Here is a 14,322-nt window from a genome sequence, read left to right on the forward strand (position 1 = left end):
CACTTTCATCATGCTTCCCTCAGCCTTCTGGGACATCAGACTGCACCTTCCCATGCTGGAGAAGGAAGGTGGCTACAGGAAGGGAAACAAATGTTGAAAACATGGGTTTTCTACAGACTTGTACACAATTTGTACTGGAGAACTATGAGTTTGCACAAGGTAGAGTAAGACAGACTAACATGATAACCTTTCTTTTGGTAACTGTGGCTGAACTTACCTGTCTGAATACCAGGAAAATATTAATATCATTATATGAAATATTCATAGTTAAGCAGAAGATGGTGACAAATGCAAGTAGTACATGATGGATAAAAAACTGACTGAAAGCAAGCTGGGAGCAAGTTTTGGCAGCAGCTGAATGGAAATGACCACCTGGGAAGAGGCTACAAATGGAATTCCATGAGGGCTAGTCTGTATTTGCTTTGAACCAGAGAGTTAAAACAAAGAGCTGAATGCAGAATTGTCAATGCAGTGGAGGACCAGAATATCTTACAAATAACAGACAAGTTAGAATACTGAAGCAATGGAAACAGAATGAAACCTGTAGAAAATGCAGGGATGTGCACTTGGAAACGTGTGGCACAGAGCCTTGATTACTTGGTGTCTGCTGGAAGTAGCAACAGAGGAGGAGCAAGCCTAAATGATTAAGTCAGCTGTAGGATGACAGCATCACCATGGCACAATCACCAAACCTGCAAGTGTTACCATGAGATGTACCACAAAAGGTATTTCTGTATGTGCCACAATAAAAGGCACAGAGACCCCAGCTGAAATGCTGCACATTTCTGGTGACTTCTCCTTCAGAAGAGATGAATTCAAAATGGAATTCCTGCAGCATTTATCTATATCTTGGCACTGTAGCAATGCCTGAGGCCTGTGGTATCACGATATGGCACATGCAAATCCTATGTTCCATTCCTGGAACATACCATTTACACATGGAAGGACTCTGAAGACGAATGGAGAGCCTCACTTACAAGAGGAGTTGTAAAAGACCTTGGCTTTCTCAGTCTAGTAAAATGAAGGAACCTCATCAGCATAGACATCAGAGAGACAAAACTCCTGAAGCAAAAGCCAATGTAGATATTAATTAAGATAAGCCAGTCATGAATACATTTAAGATGAAAATCAGAAAAAGGTTTGTAATCATAAGAGCACAAAGGTCAGAAACACTGAGAAAAATAACTGGAATGTCAGGAGGTTGAATTTATGATGTGGGAATACCAAAACTTGCTGCATCTTATGACTCTTAAACCCATTGCAAATACATTGTATCACCTTAAAATATGATGGAAGAGTCGAATGAATCCACAGCAGAGGACAAAGGCAAAGAGAACACTCACCTGAAACAGCCAAAGTCATGATGCAGGCACAGGAATTACACTGGACAGTGGGATCCTCTGATTCAAGCAGATCCAGAATTGGCTCAAGTAAACCCATTTGGACAACTAATTCTTTGTCAACTATTCAAAAATTCAAGAAAAATGAACAAATAAAAAAGTAAGCAGTTAGTGATTTTGTGGAAAGAATACACCATCCATTGACTGCTTTGGAGATCTACATTATGATTATACAAAATAGACCTAAGATAAAAACAGCCAGAAAGCCACTCACAGTCCCTAGCTAGGTTTGCTTAATTCTCCTTCAGATGCATGAAAGAGTGTAACAGATGTTTGGAGGTGTTAGGCCAGAAGGTCCCAAATCAGGTTAATTTTGGCAAGAGCAATTGAAGCTTTCCAATAGGTTCACAGCTTACTCAGCAACCCCCCACCCTTTCTTTTTCTTCTGAGGTCTGCCCTTTAAATATTATTTTTTCTGTGTAAATGGTGACATGATATTATTTGCAGCAAAATCCTTAAAAAAGAAGGCAAAGAAAAAAGCCAGCTTTGCTGAAAACTGACCCTGTCTTCTGCTATTATGGGACTGCAGGATGGAACACCTCTTGTGGCCTGGGTGCTCAGGAATGCAGTAGTAGATGCAACAAGGACTTTGTTGATGAGGTCTGGCATGTTTATGCCCTGTCTATCAACATAAACTTTATTGGGAAGTTATTCTTCTGCATCTCCCAGATTCCATCTCAAGTCTGTTTTCCCCTTTAGTTACAGAAGTATGTGAATTGTGCTGAGTGTTTAAACTTTTTTTTTCTCTGTAAGCAATTTAAGACTAAGGTCCAGTTCATAAATAACCAGAAAATGAGCACTGTCTCGTACACAGAGTTTATTTCTATTAGCTGTATTCATTGTTTCAAAGGAAAAATGTCTGTAGATCCAATAATGAGAACATAATTCCCACACTGGCCTGGGAATAATTTATCAGCCTTTGCACACAGATCCAAGAACTCTTGTCACATTATATAATTTAGCTGGAAGGATCTGATCTATCTTGATGCCACCAGAAGCTATGTACCTTGCAGTCAGAATCAGACTCACACTTGTCCTATCAGGAACACAAAAAAAGGAATCTAGATTTGTGTAGAAGTGTTGTCCTTCTCTCTGAGTCTGGCTGAACAGATACTTCTTGACCTGAAGAGAGATGTGTCATTAATTACTCACTATTTCCTTCCAGCAGGAAGTTGACAAGGGACAAGGAAGACATCTGCTGCACCTCCAGGTCAGCAGAACGTAGTAAGGCATAGAAGGGTTCCAGATGCTCCACAGGCAGGGGGATGTTCACTGCAAGAGTGAGAGGAAATGTTCATGAATCCCACTGTTCATCACAGTCACATCTTTCCCTTGGTGGACTTAAGCCTGAGGTGTTCCCATAGACAGACTGAGTACTATTCACCTTCATTAAAATTCCAGTGCTACTAGCAAACAGGGCAAGTTTCCTGAAGAGGTTTTGAATAATCAAGTACTTCATAAACATCATGGGAAGGGAAGCAGTGTGCCTTGCTACCAAACAAGTCATTCTGCCTCACAGCAGGTCCTTGCATTGTGGCTATCCGCACTTTTTATCCAGCAAATAATACATGGGATAAAGTTATCATCCAAGTGACAGAATATTCTCTTTGAAGTAAAATTAAAATAAACAAATAAATTTCAACCTGCTTATTGCTAGTATTTTTACCTTTTTGTAGAATTCAAACTCTTGCTTATATTTTATTTCGGATATCTAGGCTGACTCCTAACCATTAACAAACTACCTCAAGAGCCAAGTACTCCCACAGATTATTTGAACAAAGAAGAATGAGTCCTTCATAACTTTTCACTACAATCTATCTTCTGGAGCTTTGTCCTCTTTTGTATATTTATTGTTATATAATCTATAACATTAACTGGTCACTATGTCCATTTCATTTCACTATATTTTGACTGTGCTTCTTTCAGGAGATTCAGTATACACTAACTTGAAATATTTTGGGTTCTGCTGAGCTTCATATAAATGTGGCAATGACAGTTTTCCATCTTCCTTGGCAAAAAACATGGCACGAAAGCAAAAAAAAAACCCTTGCTAAATGAATCAAAAAGAGTTTCACTGTTTGAAATAACAATTTTATTTATAATTACATGAATTTTTTCTAATGCTTACTGAGACAACTTACTGTGCTGACTCATATGCAAGTAATAGAGGGCAGCTGACTGCTGTAAACCCGGGTTTTCTGAAAAGGATAAGGTCCTCAAGGCTTCCAGAGGGTCCTTTCCCAGTGGAGACATTTCAAAATCTAAAGGTGTAAAATGACAGCACAGGCTTAATTACATCTGTAAAGGGTTAGTTTACAAAAAAAAAAAAAAAATTAAAATTGAAAGCCAACCAAACTCATAAGGATTTTTGTACTCCATAAAGTCCATCTATTCATGTTTTCATGAGCAGAAGCAATAGATGAACTGGGAATAACCTTGGCAATGCCTCTTGTAAAGCTCACAAAGCTAGTGATTGGAAACAAGACAAATTATAACCTTTAGACACTTTTATGCTATCTAAGAGAAATGCAGGTGTTCTTGCTCTCCACAAAAATCTTTACCTTTTTCTGAATCTTTGTTAAAATACTGAACATGGTGTTCTTAGTTAAGGAAGAGTATATATTTCTAATGTGTGTTTTATTTCTATATATATTTATAAGTACAGAAAGAGTATATATTTCTAATTTACCACATCTGAAGTTCACTGTGTTTCCTGTTTTGGGTATTGAAATACAGGATTTAAAGGAATAGCAACATGGACTGCAAACGGGCTTGCCTCAGGCTTAAATTTCTAGCATGAGTCTACCTGTTCTCGAGTATGATAGCTCCCCTGTGAATAAACCAGATCTTCAACAACAGCCATCAAGCAATAGCAGTCATGCATGACTTCTGTAAGTCACTGTATAATATAATATGTGGAATGGAGCAGCAGAGAGGAAAAGGAAAGGGACACTGAGCGAATGAACAGAGTTAAAAAGGCAATGTATGATTGATCAACTGGTGGAGCACACAATTATAAGATTTATTTTCAGGCAACAGATCAAAGCTGTGCAATAATGACTGAAATATCTCTGTGAAAAATATCTAGCTACTTTACCTCCCATGGGACAAAGAAATGTGAGGGATGTGAGGGGCATGAGCTTTTGTGCCTCACTGCAAAACACAACCAATATCTCAAGGCATTAGAAGCTGCTGACATGTCAAGACTAGCAAACTCCTACCCTCAGGATTAGGTAAGTGAGCTTCACAGAACTGCTTCATATAAAGATAATTTTTAAAAATAATTAGTAGTATACACAAAGAGAAGGACTTGCCTGTGTGTGCAAGGTTTTAGACAAAAAAAACCCAAAAAAATCTCTTCATGTGGTTTAATTCTGTTCCTTTCACTGTCTGAACCTGAATCTATCTGATTCTTTTATGTGTAGTTTTGTTTGGGAGAGTGATAAAGCTGAAACCACTCAAAATCTTCACCTGCTTAAAATATCAAAATTTCCAGCCCTGGCTAACAGATGAGTGTGATGATCAAGCATAAAGTCTCTCCTTGCACCCAAATTGTCCAAACACTTTATTTTTGCTTATTATATTTTGTTTGCTTATTATATTTTGTTCGTATTTATTATCTTTTATTATATTTTGTTTTGAGGATAGGCTTGTTCCCTCTTGGAATAAAATACACAGGTGAGTGTTAAAGTAAGAAGGATGTGTCTTGGTTCTCTTTGTGAGGCTTCCCTGCCTCCATTTGTCTAGGCAGTAAGATTTGGCCATCCAGAGAACCAGATTGGTTCTGCTTCCTGGGTACTGTATATGCCCTGCTGTGGACAGTGGGACCTCCCTGAAAACTGTCATTGTCATCTGGGTACTGCTGTCAGAGGACCTCTTGGCTTCCTGCTGCTGTACCCCAGCTCCCATGGATGCAAGACAGACCAGACTTTTGAAGACTGATCTCAGAGAGGAAAGGATCTCTCAATAAAACACACAGTCTTTTCAGGGAGCACCAGTGGCTGCTACAAGGGGCCACCCTGGCCTCCCCTTCATTACATCTCATCCATCAGCTGTGCAGGGACAGTCTCCTGTCTTGGAGTCTCACAGTCAGGAGCACACTAGACTTTGGAGGAGAAAGTTCAGCCCTGGAAGATCACTGTATAACAAGCTGAAAGATCTGCCCCTATTCTGGATATGGATGTCAGGATTTAAACCAGCACTGAAGTGCAACAATCAGTGAACCTTATGGGCAGCACAGGACCCACCACGTTTGCTGAATAATGGCACCAGCTAATACCAAGTGAGGCTAATCCACACATGCTCCCAACAACAAGAGTCACAGAAATTATTCCAAAGGTTGTTCCATGACAGATCATTTCAAACAGAATTAACCATGTCATGCCAAGAAAAAATGTTTCTCCTGGTTCTCCTTACAAGATTGTTTCCAAAAAGACAAGTAAATGAATAGTAGTTCCACACCCTTCACACAAACAAAAATAAGGGACTATGCACTTTTGTGTAGTAGCTTTAGCCCTAAGCTGTTAAACATAAAGTATACCAAATTAGTTGTGACAGAAAGAAAAACCAATCAAGCAATGACCCCTTTATCTTGAGATAAGGACTATTTTTAGATTGGACAACCAACAAAATACACTCATTCAAGATGACTGCAGACGTGAAATAAAAAAACAAGTTTTCCTATTGATGTTGTATCCTAGGACAGGACAAAGATAGAACAAACAGAAAAACAGAGGAATTAGGCAGATAACCTGTAAAGCAAAGGAGATAGATGAAGAGTTATGAATCTACTTTGTTTCACTCAGAATCCCATGATTATGATTAAGCCTGATGTCTAAAATGTTTGCACAAAGGCACAGTTGCTTGGAATCCTGAGAACTCAATGATGCTTGTCCCAGGGTGACTTTGGTCTTCCCCATGTACTGCTCAGACATTCCTAGTGTAAGTCCCAGTGTTCAGCCAACACAGAGATGCACCCTGTGATCTGCCCACTCACAGCTCAGCACTCACATAGCATCCAGTCTTATCAAAGCCTGTGTCCAATTCTGTCAGTTCCTTTTGACTCACTTCTAAAAAATAACTTTAATTTCTAGAAGCACTCACTTTTATGAAACACATTTACATGGGTTATATATTAACAGTGGTGGCAGAGCAAGAAAGTGATTCACCACTTCTACCTAGATCCAACTGTTGCACTACTTGAGCCTTTGGTGTCCTGTACACAACGAAAATGCTCTGTAGCTCTGGCCTTTCCTCATCATCACCGAGCTGCTCAATGCCATACCACAGCAGAGCAGCTAGCAATCTTCTTTCAACCCACAAAACGAATCCCCTTGCTGTTTCACAACCCTTTAGAAAAAGACAAGTGCTCTTACCTTTTTCAATATGCTGCAGAAATTCCTGTGCTGTCACTCTCTCATGAGGCTGTAGGATGGGCTTGTACAGCTGTCTGTTTTTAGAGCTGTTCTGTTTTAAGCAGGAGCATTTGCTTATCAGAGTTAAGCATTCCTTGATGCCTTGCACCAAGTCAGAGGCCATCCTCTGAACAAAGCCTATGAAGTCCCGCAGGAGCTGCATGCATCGTCCACATAGCTGACCCATTCTTGTTCCAACAGCAGCACAAAGCAAGAAGAAAAGGAACGAGATGGAAACAAAAGTTTCTTCTCAATTTGTCTGCTTTTTGCACTAGCTTGTCTCCTCACTGTTCGTTCTGTCTTACAGATATTAACATCACATCATGTGTATATGCTGTAAGGCGGACAGACTTCTGTGTCCAAAAAAATACATTTCACAAGGCTGGTTTCTGCAGATCTCCCGAAGTTCATTATTTGAAATGAGTGCACTGGAGACACACCTTCCTTTCGCCTGAAGAGAAATAAGATAATGTCCTAAACACATCCCATAGAGAGCAAATGGAGTTTAGGTTATGGAGCATCCACCAAAGCCTGTTTGAGGCTAGAAAAACTCTGAGATAATGGAAAATGCAACCTGTTTTTGTAAGGCAGCTTTCCACATGAAAGGTAGGCACCACCTTGTCTGCATGTGTACAAGCTGCAGCTACCAATTGGAGAGAGGAAGATGGGGAAAAAAAAAAAAAAGAGCAAGTGAACAGGTTTTTCCAGTTCTTGCTGAAGCACAGATCAGAACAAAGGAGCTGTTGGACAAACAACTCATAACTCAGTCACCTGAGACTTTGCAAATCAGCAAGAATAGAAAATGGGGGGAAAAAAGACAGTAGCCAGATGAATGTAGCACCATTTTCTTCCTGTCAAGGCAGTCCTGCTGAATGGGCTGGATAAGTTAGCAATGGGAGGATGCAAAAATTATCTGCTGTTTTCATGCAGAAAGAGGTAGTAAAAGGAAAATGTTCAGTTCTCCTTTTGCTTAATTCACCAGTTTGGTGCATGTGCCCACCCTTGGCTGAAGAGTTTTACAAATGACCCTGGTTTAATTCTTGCAGCATGAGGTGATATTTGTAATATTCAGGATTCTAGTAAAAACTGGTTTGATTCATGGTCACCTTAATTAGGGATCCTGTAGGTACAGGGCTGCTGAAAGTTAATCACTTTTATTAGCTTCTCATTCAGAGATTTGGTGGATTTTTTCTAATGCATTTGATACATTTATTGGTAAGTTTTCACCTCTGTCCTTTAATGAATCTTCATTTTCTAAATAAATAATGTTTAAAAATCAACCCTTTGTTCTGCACCCATCTCCAAACACTCATGAACAGACTCACTCAAATCCCTCTGGTCTGTCCAACAACGGCTTTTTTTTCCTCTTTATATAATTTTCTTAATCACAAATACCACTTGTTACAAATAAGCCTACCTACACTGGTAAACCAAACATATGATACTTCTAATACATAATGCAATTCATTGTAAAGAATTGTGATTTTGATTTTTCTGGCTACTTCCCTAACCAGCTCTGCAAATCCATAGAGTTCTGATCTCTGTCTGGCTTCTTCATGCTATCAAAAGTGGGGCTAGTATCTCCACTTTCTCATCATGTTTTCTGGATCCTTTCAGTAGGGGTCTTCTAAAGAACAGGAAATCCATGTAATTGCCAGGTCCTACTTCTGCCACCACTTGCTCTTCACCTTTGCTCATCATTTTCCACACTTTCAGCTTTCATCTAAAAGCCTGCTACCCATCACATGCTCCTTCTGTCTCTTGCTCTGTTCTATCTAATAAACTGTAATGTTTAATTGTGAAGTTCTTTAAAGATAACTTGAACTGTACTGCATGGAGATGAGAAAACAACAGGACTGTTTCAGTGATACATTTGCTAGTATTGACTGCATTTCTGTGATGCTCTTACTAAACATTTCAAAATGTATGCGAACACTAAAACAGCTTTCCAATGCATCTGTAAAGAAGATAGTCCCAAAATGGTTTAAAAGCAAGTTTCAGAGGTGCCAAGCTCTTGCAACTCTGTTTTAGGTAAGTGGGAGTTAAAGAAGTGCATGACACCTGAAAATTAGGCTATAATTTGCCTGAAGGCATAAAACTCAGGTGTCCTGATACATAGTTTGATGACTCAGGCAATTGTTCTTTGATTTGAAACAAATACTTGAAAGCCAGTGTGGAAGGCCGGTTTATGGATCTTCAAACGTACTCTGAAATTACAGTAGCTGCTATAAAGATAAGGGTTGAAGCTATAAATGAAACGTTATTGATTGGTTTCATGACCTTGATAAGTTTCCTTATTAATTGAATAAAGATGTCAGCTCAAGTTTGCAGAAGATGAAAAAAATAGTAGTACCTTAATAATGTTAGACTATTTTTGCTTTTACTCTTTGATTTTTATTTTATTGCTATCTTTGCTTTTATTCACAGAACATGCTTCTAATAGTAAATGTCCCACACTCAACATTTTGATTTTTGTCTTCAAGGGAAAAAAAAAATTTGATCCTTTGTACAGTGTTAAAATGCCTCTCCAAACCATTTCTATTCAGTTTGTGTGCAAAAGACTTCCAAGTAGTAACCTTACTGTGTGAAGGCTATTTGGAATCCTGTATAAATGCATTTGGAAGTTTACATCTATCTGCCAACAAAACAGATGGATTCTGTAGCTAAACAGTATTTTCAACAGAAAGCTTCCTCTGCCACTGGTAAGGCACTGGCACATTTAATCTGGCATATAGCTTCTCTGCAAATGACAGAAAATACTGCTTTTGAGCACAGTCCCTTAAGCACCTGATACGCACAGCAGGTTTGTTTTGTTTTGACTCAAAAATTAGAAAATGTAAAAAAATATACTTATTAATCTACCATTTTATGCAGTATTCCAGTTGAATTGCTTATTTTAACAGAAATTCTCTCATCTAGTTTGCAATGGTGCATAACTTTTGATTGATCAAAAGTTGTTTGCCACTGGAGAGATGTACACAAATACTCTCTCTACTCCTCTTTCATACATGACCTAGGGCCTCTTCATGCTATCAGGCCCCCAAACACCCTCAGGCTTTGACATAAATATTGGGGGAAAAAAAGGTCAACTTTATTTTAGCTGTGGTAGTAAACTTTTAGCTCCTGGGTCTGGATTTTAAAATACCGCTATCCCTGTGGTTTTAATCAATGGAGAAAGGATTTTTGCAGAGTGTAGGGGAGAGGCAGTGATTGAGAACTTGTGTAGTTGTATTTGACTTGTGTACCAGTCAAATAAGAAAAAAGGTACTTAAAAAGCAGGAAATTAAAAGTATATACTCACGTTATTCAAGAATCTAAGACTCTTAAGAAATTGAACTAATTAAATTTGTTTTTTATAAATTTGTCCCATGTAATTTTTTTATTGCAACTTTGTCTTATACACATTTTTTTCACATTCTTCTCACGCTCCTGTTCAGCGGTGAGGAAAGTGCTATACAGTTTAGAAAGATGCATGATGGCTGTACACTGCTGCTTGTTTAGCAACAGATTTGATTCAAAAGGGCGTAGCTTCCCTAAGGCCTAGCAGGTCTTCATTGCCTCCATACCTGCAGTTGAGGCCTCCTCACTTGTACCAATTCAGTACTCTTTAACTGGATCTATGAAATTTTGTGACTATAAAATAGCAATGGAAAACTATCAACAAATCAAAGGACTTAAGTTCTCAAAATGGACCTACCACTAACAGAATAATAGAATAAAATAAAGAACTTGAAAAAAATAATTGGGAAAGAACAATTGTAAACTCTGAGTGTAATGTGGGCAACTTACATTACTACTGAGCTCTTTTATATATGTATATATACACACATACACCAATGTCTATATGGTGTATATGGTACAGGTGCATATATATACACAAAATACATAAAATATATATAAAAATACATGTGTGTATGTGTTCACTGTTAAGGAATTGGGAGGAGTTCAGCTGAACATAAACAGACTACAGTCATTCAAGCAGGGAGGAAGCCAGATGTGAGGACTTGATAGATCCAAATTTGTGAAAATCTGCCAGGAGTTACTTCATTGCATAGCTAGACAGAGCTTTATGTGTATTCACTGCGATTTCTGTAGAGTATAAAGGAAGCTGTTCTCACTGCATCTAATTCCTTGGTTTAGGTATTTGCCCATCCTCCTTCAGAGGGAGAGTGCCATCTACTGAAGCATTCCTTTACACAGCTCCCTTGAGCCTTGTCCCACTCACGGATTGACAAAATCCATTCAAAGAGGTTGTAAAACTGAACAAGGTTTTAAAAGGAAACGCAGCTGCTACAGATGTGAATCTCTGTTGTAAAGTACCAGCGGCATGTAAAGAACCAGGCCAAAGATGGTAAATACAACCACTGACTTGTGCAAGCTTGTGCTCCAGCTTTTGAAGAGATTAAAGACAATTTCACTCTGGGGTTTCTTCATTCCTAATATATTCTTTGAACTGAGGTTGCATTACCTTTTGCAACTCTTAGGAACGGCATTCCCTCATCGGACAATCCAATTTCACTGCTGACTATCAACCGTGGAGTTTCCTACTGATTCCTCCTTTCTGTGCTGGTGCTCACAAGATGTACAACCAGTCAGCTAATTTACTGAACAGTGAGAACACCTGGTAACAGCCACCAAGAGTCTGGCTTGGGCCGGTGGTGACACAGTATTATTGTCATGCTTTGTCTTTATGTATTTTCCCATTGTCTTGAGCTTTATATTTCACTGTAATTTTCTGGCCTGCTGCTGTATTCAAATAAAGCAGCAGTTTGTGTCATGCCCAGAGCTAATGTCTCCTATGATAATAATAAGCACATAAATGGAAATATTTTTGGTATTTTTTATTGCTTTGTAGCAAAAGATAGTATCTCTAAAACATCAAAGGCAGCTCAGAGGTGCCCGTGTACTTTAGAGGTTTGGTCAAACCATATAAAAAGAAGATTAAATTTTACAAGGTAAATTACCACAGAAAGTCATGGAGTCACAGGAGATGGAAACCTGTCAGGTTGTGTTTCATGTGAAGACCCTTAGAAAATGACTGGTTTGGTGTGTTTCAAAGCACAGGTGCCTGTCCTGATGCTTTTGTTACCAAGGCGCTCCACTGAAGAATCACACAGCCCATAGCTCAAATGTCACATTTGGCAAGACAAGGAGTGAACAAAACTTGCATTATTTGCCATCAGGCAAATATATTTGAAACACTCTACAATATATTTTCAAAAAAGTTTCACATTATAGTTTGTTTTTCCATCTGGGCACACAGCATGTTATCTTAAACACAATAGAGAATTGAAAGAGTAGAAGTTTTTCTGTCCCAGTAAGATAGACGCCACGTATCTTATATCAGCTTATGTCCCACAAATCTTTGTTGGTGCCAGCGGGATTGAGTGCACCCTCAGCAAGTTTTCCAACAGCACCAAGTTGAGTCAGCACACTGGAAGGAAGGGATGCCATCCAAAGGGACCAGGACAGGCTTGAGGTGGGCCTGTATGAACCTTAGGAAGTCCAACAGGGCTGAGCTGCAAGGTTCTACACCTGGACAATCCCAAGCACGAGCACAGGCTGGCAGAGAATGGATTGAGAGCAGCCCTGAGGAGAAGAACTTGGAGGTGCTGATGGATGAGAGGTCAGACATGAGCCAGCAATGAGAGCTCCCAGCACAAAAAGCCAGTCGTGTTCTGGGCTGCATCCCAAGCAGCATGGAAGTAGGATGAGAGAGGTGATTCTGCCCCTTGCTCTGCTCTGCAGGACCCCACCTGCTGCGCTGTGTCCAGCTCCGGGGCCCCAGCACAAGGACATGGACCTGCTCAAGCAAATCCAGAGGACCAGAGGGCTGGAGCACCTCTCCTGTGAAGGCAGGCTGAGAGAGCTGGGGTACTTCGCTCAGGAGATGAGGGAGCTCTGAGATCGTGCAGCAGCCTGCCAGTACCTATGGGTAGGGGACTACAAGAGGGACAGAGGGTGACTTTTTACAGGGACATGCAGTGACAGGACAAGGGGCAATGGCTTTAAACTGAAAGAGGGTAGGTTTAGTTTAGATATTATGAAGAAATTCTTACTGTGGGAATGGTAAGGCACTGGCACAGGTTGCCCAGAGAAGCTGTGGATGCATCAGCTGTGGAACTGCTCAAGGCCTGAATGGGCTTTGGAGCAACCTAGTCTAGTGGAAGGTGTCCCTGCAAGAGCAATTTGCAGAACCATTAAAAAATAGGTGTATTAAATGCAGTCAAATCTCAGGAAAACCTGTTCTGAAAACCTTATAAGCCCTGGCAAATTGTCTTCTCTCACAGGTTCCTTATCAAAGCTCAAAGAGCCTCTTCATTAAAAGTGCCTTATTGTTGGTTACAGCAAAAGCTGTAGCAATGTGTGCTGCACTTGAGGCACACATCCATTACCCCTACCCCTGCAGAAAGGAAAACCTTAAAAGGAGAGAGGGATTTGCTTCTCTGTAGGCTGACTGTTCATCAGTTAACCACAGTTTTTATTTCAGCACCAACTACTCACTGGTTGCTGCCTCCACAGAAGGCTACATTTCAAAAAACTTAATAGCCACAATAAACAGACCTAACCAGCAAATCACTTTGCCTACACATGGAACAGCAAAGCATTTGGGGATTATGTCTTCTTCTCATCTTCTATGCCTCTTTTTCTTCCATAAATTGCTTCTGGCGGCCTCCCACTCATTGTCCCCAGAATTTACAAAACTCATGTTAAAATGGCATGTGCCTTCCTTTCTTTTTCTTTTTTTTTTTTTTGGTTATGTTTCTTGACTCAAAAAAGAATAGACAATAGCCTTCTAAAAAATAAATCAGCCGTGTAAGATTCAAAAAGTGTGAACTGCTCATCAACGCTCTCAAGTAAATGGTGTGATTCTTGGCACTGTCCTTGTGCAGGGCTAAGAGTCAGGCTCGAAACGGGTCCCTTCCAGCTCAGAACACTGTGTGATTCTGTGAGTTGCAGCACTTGGCCAGCGCACACACACGGGTTCGTGCATCACTCCCAGGCTGCTCCCTCGCAGCCCTCGGCCGCATCTCCGTGGCGGCACAGAAGCCTCCCGGGCGCGCTCTCCCCGAACGCGGCGCTGCTGTGTCGCAGCCAAGCCACGGCCGCCCGGGCGCTGCAGCAGCAAAGCGCCGCGGCACCGCCATCTCGCTGCCGGGGCGCGGAGCAGCGCCCGCCAGCGCCGCTGTGAGCGAGCCGCCGCCTGCGCCGGGCCCGTCCGAGTGGCGCCTCTGCACGGACGCGCACCCGCCCACAGGTAACCAGGCAACGGCCGGGGGACCTGCTCCCGCCGCCCTCTGGGGAACGAGAGGATACGAGGCGACAGCTTTTAGCCGCGGCGGTGCGGGGGGAGCCGGAGCCCGCGGCGGGCGGGACGCGGAGCCCCGGGCGCGGGGCAGGGCACAGCCCGGCGGGGGCGGGCTGCCGCCCGCGGCCATCTTGCTTGCGGACGGGTACCCGAAACCAAGATGGCGCTCGGGCGTTGAGCGTGGGGCTGGCGCTTCCCC

General features: G+C 41.1%; 1 protein-coding gene across 3 annotated transcripts in view; it reads right to left on the reverse strand.

Moving 5' to 3' along the window:
- LOC135296792 (uncharacterized) overlaps positions 1–13,126 on the reverse strand; it is a 31,149-nt gene extending 18,023 nt beyond the window's left edge. For 2 of the 3 annotated variants that reach the window (XR_010358787.1, XM_064413603.1), the window contains exons 1-4: positions 6,776–10,704; positions 3,542–3,661; positions 2,553–2,672; positions 1,344–1,463 (exon numbers count right to left, since the gene is read on the reverse strand). Coding sequence is in view for 2 of the 3 variants with exons in the window: in XM_064413603.1 (XP_064269673.1) it covers positions 1,344–1,463; positions 2,553–2,672; positions 3,542–3,661; positions 6,776–7,001 (586 nt within the window). In the remaining variant the exon portion in view is untranslated. Of the gene's footprint in view, positions 1–1,343; positions 1,464–2,552; positions 2,673–3,541; positions 3,662–6,775 lie in introns of all 3 variants that reach the window. The other variant, XM_064413604.1, reaches the window with a different exon arrangement.
- Positions 13,127–14,322: the final 1,196 nt, after the last annotated feature.

This window comes from Passer domesticus, chromosome 3 (genome assembly GCF_036417665.1).
Source record: "Passer domesticus isolate bPasDom1 chromosome 3, bPasDom1.hap1, whole genome shotgun sequence".
Lineage (NCBI taxonomy): Eukaryota > Metazoa > Chordata > Aves > Passeriformes > Passeridae > Passer > Passer domesticus.